General features: G+C 37.0%; 1 protein-coding gene across 2 annotated transcripts in view; it reads left to right on the forward strand.

Annotated features, from left to right (window-relative positions):
• rnf213b (ring finger protein 213b) overlaps window positions 1-10973 on the forward strand; it is a 47323-nt gene extending 36350 nt beyond the window's left edge. Inside the window, exons 49-63 of one of the 2 annotated variants that reach the window (XM_053510912.1) lie at window positions 353-437; window positions 924-958; window positions 1106-1357; window positions 2346-2511; window positions 3870-3967; window positions 4184-4432; window positions 4553-4685; window positions 4818-4901; window positions 5074-5254; window positions 5334-5535; window positions 6460-6537; window positions 6721-6918; window positions 8331-8420; window positions 9664-9839; window positions 10415-10973. In XM_053510912.1, coding sequence (XP_053366887.1) covers window positions 353-437; window positions 924-958; window positions 1106-1357; window positions 2346-2511; window positions 3870-3967; window positions 4184-4432; window positions 4553-4685; window positions 4818-4901; window positions 5074-5254; window positions 5334-5535; window positions 6460-6537; window positions 6721-6918; window positions 8331-8420; window positions 9664-9839; window positions 10415-10550 — 2163 coding nt within the window. In that variant the 3' untranslated portion in view covers window positions 10551-10973. The remainder of the gene's footprint in view (window positions 1-352; window positions 438-923; window positions 959-1105; window positions 1358-2345; window positions 2512-3869; window positions 3968-4183; window positions 4433-4552; window positions 4686-4817; window positions 4902-5073; window positions 5255-5333; window positions 5536-6459; window positions 6538-6720; window positions 6919-8330; window positions 8421-9663; window positions 9840-10414) is intronic. The other variant, XM_053510914.1, reaches the window with a different exon arrangement.
• The last annotated feature ends 1 nt before the right edge of the window (window position 10974 follows it).

A 10974-nucleotide genomic window follows, 5' to 3' on the forward strand; every position in this document is an offset into this window, starting at 1 on the left:
AGCTACACTGGATCCCAGGTTATTACTTTATTGTTCTAGAGGTATACAGTACTAGTATAAAAATGGGTAAAAAGATGGGTTAATCTGTGATAGATTCAAGTAAAATGATGATGTAAATTGCAATATGTGATCCTGTAAATAAACTGTAAATGCAAAAGAAAAAAAATACTGGAAATGTCACAGAGACATAAGTGTATGGTAAGTATAAACATTACAGCTGTGCAGTTGAGTTTAATTCAATAAAATACAACTCCAGATAAACTTAATTATTTTGATTACTATTTTAAAACACGACTGACAGCTCAGACTAATCTTTGCAATTCAAAAATACACGAATTCTCCCTTCATCCAGGAATCATTTCTTCCAACCATGCCAGATGACAACATCATTATGGTCGCTCAGTGGCTAAACGAAAGAAAGGGACTGCAGACGTACTGTAAGTTTTTAATGGAACAGATAGACATAGAGTGGATACAGTAAGCCTAAATCTGTAGCTATCACTTAAATTTGAGCCAGCATGTTTATCTGTTCGCACACCAGTGAAAAGTTTGTATGTATTTATTGTTTTATTCAGATTTTTTTTTTAAAAATTTTTTATACGTATCACACAGTTTATATTTTAAATCAAATCCCCTCATTACTTTTGCTGTTTTAAATAAATACTAAAACGTGAAACATTCTATATCATGAAAAACCATTCTACATTTTTACACTTTGGGACAAAATTGTAGGGAAAAAAGGTAAACTTTTTTATTATACATTAAAATGGTCTCCTTACTGTGTATCAGAGAGAAATTTATAAATGTGCATTAACTCACTATTTGAATTTGTTGTTGAAAAAAAAACTTGTGTGTACAAAATGGCAGCGCGTATCATTTGTAATGACATGTTGTTTTCTTTATTTTTTAATTTTGACCTACAGATTGTAAAAATGGTCACCCATCTTTTGTTGGAGAGGTGAGCTGCAGTTTATCAAAGATTTTTTACAGGATTTATCACATCCATTTAATGATGAATGATTTTGTAAAAAAAAAACTATGTTATAAATCAAACAGTACTTAAACAGTCATAAAGGCTTAACATTGTTTTTTTTTCTGCTATTAGTGTAGGAAGCCAGTGGCCGAGGGAAGGTGCGACACATGTGGTGTGCCTATTGGTGGTCTAAACCACCGGCCAGTAGCTGGATTCACTCCAGCCCAAGGCCCTGTGAGTGATCAAACCCGACCAGGCCATATTCTGGGTGATGCTGCTCGCAGATCCGACGCTCCAAACAGAGATCTGTCTATGGACCAGTCCTGTATGCTCCGTCTCTTCCTTCATCTGGCCATGCTGCATGGATCCTTTCTCAATCGTCATGTATGCTGAGCTTTTACGCTCTCATATTCTTTTCTGGTCAAAGGATAATAATAATTAAAATATTTATAAAACATTATTATGCTTCTATTTAAAAATTATATGCTTATATTTAGGTGATTTTTATGAGGTAATTTATTAGTTTTTAAGTACAATGTGTAATTAAAATTTAAGTACAGTCTACCGTTTAGTACAATGTGTAATTAAAGGTCGCTATTATTTAATCCCTCTCAAACCCACCTGAGCTCTTTTGTGCACTTACACATTATTAGGAGAATATTACATAGGTGGGGATGTTTGTTCTTTTTCTTTATATTACATATAATTAGCTAATAATCAACATATGTTGTTTAATTTGAGGGTGAATTCCTTAATAAAAAGAGACAGCCGAGTTCAGTCAGCAGACCTGTTTGGCTAATTGGGAATAAAAGTCAATTTAAAGTCCATGTCTAATTTGTGTCATGGTGGTGTAGTGGTTAACACCCAGGGCTGAGTGTTCACCATCTGAGTTTGGATGTTCTCCCCATGCTTGGTGGGTTTCCTCCAGGTGCTCTGGTTTTATCCCACAGTCCAAAGACATGCAGAGTAGGCTAATTGCCATTACCGAATTGCCCGTAGTGTGTGCGTGCCTGTGTGCCCTGCAATGGATTGGCTTCCCCTCCGGCATGTACCTGACCTTGTGCCCCAAGTATTTTTGGATGGGCTCCTCCTGAGACTTTGTACAGGATAAGTGGTATAGAGGTTAGCGAGTTAGGGTGCATCATAGTTATAAAAGAGAGTTGTTTTCATCAAATCCCAGATGGTTCAGTGATTGCAAAAGCATATTTAATCATTATTCAATTAAACTGTAAGAAATACATACATGGAAAATTTTGTATATGAGGGAACAAAAGAAATTGTTTGTCTAGTCTGCATATGCTGAACAATATTTAACATTTAATGCATTTATTAAAATATAATTATTCTGTACATCTTTTGTAAATTTTTGCAGGGTATCAGTGAAATGATTCACCCGGCTGTTAACAATGTCCAAGAGTTTCTCTGGCGCCATCTTGAAAAGGACATGGATGTCCTGGGGAAGACTCTGAATCTGAACTGGGACGACACAGCCATCACTGTTCATCTGATCCTTAACAGATTAGCACATATCCCAGCAGGTGTGTGAACCTGTTTATGCAGGACATGCCACCTCTGTCATTTTACATGCAAACTGTTAAGATTCCAGAAATGTTCAGATAAAGTGATCAGAAATGCAATTGAGTGAGATGCTTACTGAAGATTCCCTAATCACAGTGCGCTTAGACTCAAGTATGACGAGGAAGAGTAGAAAATCCAAATGGACAGAGATGAGATGATAGGCAGGTAAGGAATGATAAACAGTAAGGCATTAGACAATGGAATGACTTTGTGCAATAAACCCTATACCTAGCATGGCTTACATACAAAGGCATACAGTAAATGTCAGTAATTAACCACTTAAAAGTGAAGTGTGGGGTTGGAGTAATAACTGCCTTTTGCATTTTGCTTCTATTTTTTTTAAGCTTAGTTTATTTTATTCAATTATGAGATGTTTTTTACTGTGCAAAATAACAGAAAACAGTTCTTTATTTCTCTAGGTAATCCCCTGCTATACTAATCCAGCATTGCACTAGTGCTTGCATACCATTAGGGTAGAATGTTTTCTCGAGGTGCCAGAAACATGATCAGACTGCATGTTTTATATCTGAAACACCGGCCTCCCAGGAACTCCTTTACTGGCCCAAACATGTGGAAATGGCTTGGAGCGAGGTCAGGATTGTACGGGGGATGTGGCAATAACTCCCAGTTGAGTTAATGATTGTGTGTACAGTTCCCACAAACAAGTTAGCTTTATCGGTGAAGTTGCCATCTTGGCCAGGTCTTTTATAGTGAATATGACCAAAGGGCAGGTTTTAAATGTGCATTAGCTTAGTTCCACCATTTTAAACAATTATTAATTTATTAAATGTTTGTTAAAAGTTTAGTTTCATGAAACAAATGCAGAAGATATTTGTACCTTAGACTTTCCTCTCTACAATTTTATACTTTATAAAGTTTTCAGTGCATTTTACTATGTTTAATCAGTGTTTGACTTAAGGTTTGGTGTACTCTTCCACAGATGTAAAAATATAGTTGACTATTATTTTCTTCCCCTCTTTTGCGCATGAAGGCTTTATCACAATTACGCTTTCCAAAACAACTCAACACACACATTATAGAGCACTGCACCACAGTACACAACATGTTTTTTTTTTTTTATGATGTACTAACCCAAATGCAAGATGTTTGATGCTATTCTTAGTTCCTGACTGAGTCAAACAGCATGAGGATATATTTTTTTAAATAGATTACAGGATCAGTCTGGATATGGATGTCTGCTATATGTTGTAAATGCCAATATAGCACTCATTATTTAGGATTGTAGTTCAGCAGGATAGGAGGAGTTCAGCAGAAAGTACAGTATGTGATGTTCACACCAGATGTTATTCTTTACCAGTTCGTGTCCAGCAGGGGGCAACAGAATGGTCTTCCCGCTCTGCCCGTGAGAATTGGGAGAAGCAGGTTTGCAGAAATGCCATCATTCCGGTTTATGAGGTCAGTTCACAGAAATCACATAGCTCTGTTTTATCTGGATGTGTTTATAGCTAGTGTGCACTGCATAAAAATGGCTCTTTGCTAGCTATGTCATGTACTCAAATCTAAGACCGTGACAAGATCAGCAAGTACGTAGCTGTCTATCCTGTGATCTGTCTCCTGTCTCCTCTGTATAGCTACAGTATGGCATTCTCTCTGTTTTCTTTGTGCATTCAGAATTTGAACAGACACTTAAGTGATGCTCAGGAAGAAGTTGCAGCTGATGATAAGCTGTCCAACAGCAGTCTGATGAAGATATTAAAGAAAGACCCTCGTCCTCTCATTCCTCTCCCTTCCGAATGTCCCAGCCATCATACGGCTTTCTGGACGCCTCCAGACACCCTGACCGTGGAACATCTGCACCAGCTTATTGCTCAAAAGCATGCACAGGAACAAGTTCCCCTGCTGGCATTGTTTCTCAAAAAAGTATGTACTCCAAAAAAATATTATGTTTAAATCTGTAAAAATGTTAAATGTTAATACAGTTCTGATTTAATCCAAAGATAAAATAGTGAAAGACTGATAGTCTGTGTGTATGTGTGACAGGTGCAGTACATAAGATACCTGGCTTGTCTGCCTGACCTGACAGCCTTGTTGTCTAATCTGGTACGGTTCGTACCATCAGACTCTGAGACACACTCTTCCACCATCACAACACTGCTTCATGGAATTCCTTCAGGTACTGTAGATTTAAGATATGGAAACAATACTAAAATCATATTATTATTTTGATCTTTCGTTAAAAATTATTTTTAAAAAATCAGCATTGATATAAAATTAAATGTGTTACATTATAATTGTGTGTTTAAAGGCATCCAGAGGAATAAACTTAAAGAAAGGCTACAGACCTTCATCAGGGTGTGGAACCATCTCAGAATGGAGCTAGCTAATAACGGTAAGTGCTAACCATCTTAAAAACACTGCTTAAGTAGCGTGGTGGTTCATTTTGTGTGTGCATGTGTATGTGTGTGTGTGCGCATGGTGCGCTGCAATGAATGTGTGCTACCCTGCTTTGCTGAACTTTACTATTCAGCAACTATATTTACTGTTCGTCTGGTGTGTGTTAGCTGATGTAGGTGTGGATCGAGAACTGTGTGAGAAGGACATTACCATGGATAGCCCAGGTCAGTTTCTCTGCCCGAGCCATCATGGACCGGGCTCGTGTCTCCACGCTCTCATCAAACTGCTGTCGGAAACTCACAACAGCCTGGTGCGAGAAGCTCAGAGACTCAGTCATAAGGAAGAAAGGTGTGTCAGTGTGTGCTGCTTGGGAAAGTGCGTTTACTCAAGAAACCGTTCATTACTAAGGTGATCTTGTGTCCTGCAGTGACTACAGTGTGCCTGTGGGGGCGGTGTCTGAGAGCCAGTTGGCCCTGTGTCACCCAGAGAAGGATCTGCTGCCCCTGGTGTTAGCTCACTGCCACTACACACTGGTGAAGGGTCAACAAACTGCCAGCGACTACGACCTGAAGGCCATTGAGAAACAACTTCACAGACGCTTTATAGCTGGAAAGCCACGCATCCAAGCGGTTAGTAAACTAATTTACTTACTAATCATGCTCTTAATGCATTATTAACATTAAAGCAAGCTGAGTTGAGTCTAGGCTTGAATGCTTAATGTGGATTAATATTGAAAGCACAACTGTTAATCAGAAAAATAATCAGTCAGACTGTTTAAAAACAAAAATTATTTTATTGTACAAAACTTGTTGAAATCATCAGAAAACAGCTTGTGTTTCACTTTATTATAGATTTATTTAATACTAGCGTAAGTATCCGACATTGAAGGGTAAAGAGTTTGTAGAAATAGTTTAACTTTAAAGCAAAAAAATGCTAAGCTGATCATTATCTGGCGCATGACTGTTCATAACTTCCCTTCTACTCAACGTTTAGATTTAATTTATAGCATACGGTTCAGTTTTCATAGTGTATGCACCATTTTTTTTTTGAGTAAGCCATGATGAGTCGCGCTGTCCTATGTGTGTTTTTATCGAGGATTTTGCCGGCTTGTAGGTGCATTATGGTTGTATTTCTGTGTCTTCCACATACGTTGTGTATACATGAGAAACTATTGCGTTGATTCGAGCTGATTGAGTGACATGTAGAGTCACGGCCATCTCGAGGGAAAAAGCGCTACAGTATATTCGCCCAAAAAAGAGCTAGCTAGATGCTGTGACATAACTTCACATCTACTTAACATTTTGATTTTATTTATGGCAAAGTTTCATTCAATTCTGCTCAGACAGACGGACAGAAATTTTATAAGACTGGTTTCGGCCCTCCAGTGTATGAAACATAAATATATAGTTGAAAGAGCTGAGTTCTGACCAATGTTCAGACAAATACTTTTCCTTTATTTATTTAGATATACAATATTATTCAGTTAAAATAAATTGCATTACCTGATTGAGTCTGCTGTTGATCAGTTGATCCTGTTTGTTTAACTAATGCAGGACACTGAAAAGTACCTAAAGAGACGTCATCAAGATTTTTCAGAGGTTTTGAAAGATGTCAGAAGCAAGATACCTCAGGTGAACCCAACCACTTATAATAAATGTTCCACATTTTCTATTTTACTTTAGATATTAAAGTTCAATGAATGAAATATTCACATTTCTATTATTTCATAACATTAATGTAAATTATTTCTAAACATGCTCCCCAATTTGTAGTAATATATATTGAATACTATTTATCCTCTTTTGGCTGATTAGGAGCCTCTGAAACGCTCAGTGTGTTGCTCAGTAAGAACAGTGCTGCGTGCCTTCACTGATGTGTGTGATGCTGTGGATGCTCTGGAGACTGGCTTGCGTTTTCTGGGTAAAACTGGAGGACAACCAGAAAGCTTACTACTGTTCTATCTTCAGGACTCTCTCAAGATGCGGCAACACATCTCCAGCAGTGTAGCCAAGGTAAGGATTACAGCAGCCTGCACTGACATAATCTATTATGCTATTTATAATGCATTTACACTTGAGTCTTAATAGCTATAATATTCTTTTCTTCAAAGAAAGAGAAATTCATTCATTCATTCAAGATCTATACTGCTTATGCTAATAATATTAAAACATTCACCTTGTAATATAAAAAAAAATACATTGATATTTTGAGGGCATTAGACCAGACATTATTACTGGCCTATAATAACACATAAGAATGCCTAAAAATGGCCCAAATATGCAGACTTTAAAACGCAGTCAAGTCTTTAGCCTTAGTAAACTCATTAATATTAATTTTCATTTGCCATACAGTGATTTTATATAGTTATTCTAGAGTATTTCTATTAGCGTTCACTGTTAATCTGTCATATTATTATCACTTGATTTTAATACAGCGGTGGTGTAGTGATTAGCACTGTCGCCTTGCACCTTCAGGGTTTGATTCTCGTCCAGACTCGATTGCTGTCTCTGTATGCGTGGAGTTTGTATCTTCTCCCCGTGCTTGGCGGGTTTCCTCCAATAGTCCAAAGACCTGCAGGTTAGGCTAATTGGAGTTCTCAAATTGCCCGTAGTGTGTAATTGAGTGTGTGAGTGTGTGTGCCCTGTGATGGATTGGCACCCTTTCCAGGGTGTACCCTGCCATGTGCCCTGGATAGGCTCCAGGCCACCCGCGACCCTGAATACAGGATGAAGCGGTATATATGATGAGTGAGTGAGTAATTTTAATACAATTTAAATGTAAGACACAGTTTCAGATAAGCATTTTACAGCTAAATATTGTCAATCAGCCCAGAAATTTTGGTGTCTAAAATTAGTTTTTGTCCTGAACTGGAGATGAAGATGCATTTAAAGGGCATTTAAATCTACAGGTAACACTTTTCCAGTCTTCGGCTGTCTAGATTTATTGTGTCAGTTCCCAGTGGAGTGAAACCTGATGGGGTCTTCTACTGTCTTAACTCATCTGCCTTAAAATTTGAGATGCTTTTCTTATAACCATGGATAGAAAACGGTTCTATTCGAGTTAGTCCTTGTGTCAGTGCTAGCCATTCTCCTCTGATCTCTCTCATTAACAGGGCACTTTTTGCTGCAAAAACACTTTTTTGTGTTTTTTATTATTATTATTATTATTATTATTATTATTTAATTTACACCATTTTGAGACGAGGTCATAAAAATCCCAGGAGATCATCAGTTCCTGAAAGACTCAAACTTGTTCATTTGTGCATCACACTATGCACATTGTGTGAACACTAACTAATGCTCCTGCCACATATGGAAGAAGGTGTTCCAAAAAAAGTGTCCAGTCCAGTTTGGATTCCACGTGTGCATGCTCAAATGTGTGGTTTTCAATCATTTTTCTCTTTTTTGTTTTTCTGTTTTCTCAGGCTCTGGCAGATATCAGGCTGGGTCAGTGTACAGCCACATGGCAGCTGCTGACCTGCTGGAGGAGTGAGCTGAAGCTGCAGAGAGGACAGGTGAATTCTTCCGCACCCTTCATATCCACACTTGTTATTAAAAGAGCTCAAGTTGATGGGTATCTTCTGTTTTGTGTTTTTTTTTTTGTAACATGGTCAGTGGTTAATTTTCTGTTTTAAATTTTCGGGCTACCAAACTGCTACCTAGATTCAAAGCACATCTCCTATTGAGTTCCATATATTATAAAAAAGAACACATTTAAAACAGTATATATATATATATATATATATATATATATATATATATATATATATAGTGTTATTAAAAAGGGACTTCATTTTTAGTAATAAATGTAGTTCACGTGCCTCATGTTTATAACATACATTATTATAATTAACACCTATGGCATTAATAAAACAATATTCAATGTGACATAGCACAATTCAGTGTAACATAGCTAACAGTCAATGTAAACAAATTAAATATATTTCTAACATACAAAATGCAGCTCATCTAGAAATAAATGCACAAGAGATTGTATAGAGAAGTTAATGAATGATTATAAAGGCTACAATTGTTATTTGGTTCTCGAGAAAATCTGGTTTAAAAAATCTAACTCTGTGCACATGAGTATGGTATCATTATGCAAATAAGAACTATAAAAAAAAATAAAAATTGTTTTAGCATCACCAGGGTAAGTTTTCTGCTTTCGCTTATTGCTGTGTAAAATTAAAAATCCTAAAGGTACAGCCTTGTGCATAGTTACAGATAAGCATTTATGTAATTGTTTACATATATACAAAATATCTATTAATCAAATTAATAGATATAATTTGAAAACCAGTATAAAAATAATATATTGCAGCTTGTGATTTAGAGTAATCGTATGCATTGGTATTCAGACCAAACACATTTCAATTTGAAAAACCCAATCAAGCTACCTTCTGCTCATCCAATTAAGTCTGTCCGTAATTCCACTCACCAACCTTTGACCTGGGCCAACACTTAATGGGAAAAGAGGCCCAAGCTGTGTATCGTAAATCCAGAGAAAGTGTTCACCAGAGTGTGCCAGGGTTTTGTTTAAAACATATGTAGTCTGCAGATCTATGGCATTTGACCTCATGTTTTGGCCTGTTGGAATGAAGCCTGTTGAAATGAGGCATGCAGTGGTATTTTGGATGATGCTTCATCTAGCATGCATAATTTGGCTCTCTCCAACATATAAATTAATACACATACCATAATCTCTTCATAATGTGTATAATATTATATTTTAGGCAATTATTTTTTTTAACTCCTTAGGACCCTATTCCAAAACTTTCCAAAGAGTATAAAGAGAAACTTTCTGCTGAGGGCGAGAAAGAGTTGAAGGAGTTTCTGAACACCACTGATGTTGAACTTTTTACTCTGGAGCTTCATGAGATTCTGCTTTTGAAGACAGACATAACTTCAGAGGACAGATACCATTCTACCTGGGAGTGAGTATTTATTTTTTTTCTATCTGACATTCTGCTTACTTGTCTGTGTTCTCTTTTAGCAAAAAAACTAAACAAAAAACCCTAAGACCATTTGGGTGGGAGAAGCATGAAGTATTTGCTGTATTGGCCACATATGGTTACGCAAACTGTTTTTATAACATATGCTTTTATGATCAGACAGATTTACCACTTTGTTAACTAACACGAGAGAAAGAATTAAAGACATTTATTGCCGGAGTGTGCCACTGAATTTTATACATTTCTTAACAATAACCAGGACTTCACCACAAAGAGAAAGAAGTGTCTTTAAGCTTTTGTTCCTGAGTGGGTGCTTTTAATCACAGCAAAGAAGGCCTTCTCCACCTTGCAGTCCCCTGGGGATCGGGGCCTTTTGACTCCACAGGGCCACACTTTGACCCCTCCAGGCTTCCATCTGTCAGTCCCAGCCTCTTTTAACCACCTCCTATTGGCAGCTGGCCAGGCAGAAAAAACTAAAGTGTGTGCTGTGAACAATGGACCGCAATTGCTAACTGTTGTTCCTCCCCAATTCTGTTTTTTTTCCCCCTTCTTTTCAGCATCAGAAACACTCTGGAATCACATTTGGACAAAAAAGGAGCTCCTGTCTTGCCTGGACTGGATGATCTTTCAGAGGAAATCCTTCTGAATAATGGTGCAGAGGTCTGGAGGTTTGCTGTAGCCTTCAAGAGATGACTGTGTTCCTCAAATCTATTTCATTGTGATGCGTAGAGCTACTGTAAACAGCAAATGCTTTGTCATTTAAATTGCCTCAGGGTCTGAAAGTGTATTCATTCCAGAGCAGTTCTTAAAATACTCACTACAATTTATTATTTTTAACGATGTTATAAACATTTTTATGTCATTTGTGTGAACATATTAATGATGTCACAAAATTAAGCCCAGTCACACAGGCAATTTGGAGAGTTTGTGTTTTATTTGTTGTTATTTGTTCTCAGCCAAGCACCTAAGTGTCAAAGCCGAAAGGAAACTACCTTATTGTTTGTAAATAAAATGTTACTTTTTTTCCCTTCTTCTTCTTCCTTAGTCTAATTGTAGCATAAATACGGTTAAAATAGTAAATTTTGGCTGAAAATAAACATTTGCTCCCTTAATGCAT

The sequence above is a fragment of the Clarias gariepinus genome, chromosome 14 (genome assembly GCF_024256425.1).
Source record: "Clarias gariepinus isolate MV-2021 ecotype Netherlands chromosome 14, CGAR_prim_01v2, whole genome shotgun sequence".
Classification (NCBI taxonomy): domain Eukaryota; kingdom Metazoa; phylum Chordata; class Actinopteri; order Siluriformes; family Clariidae; genus Clarias; species Clarias gariepinus.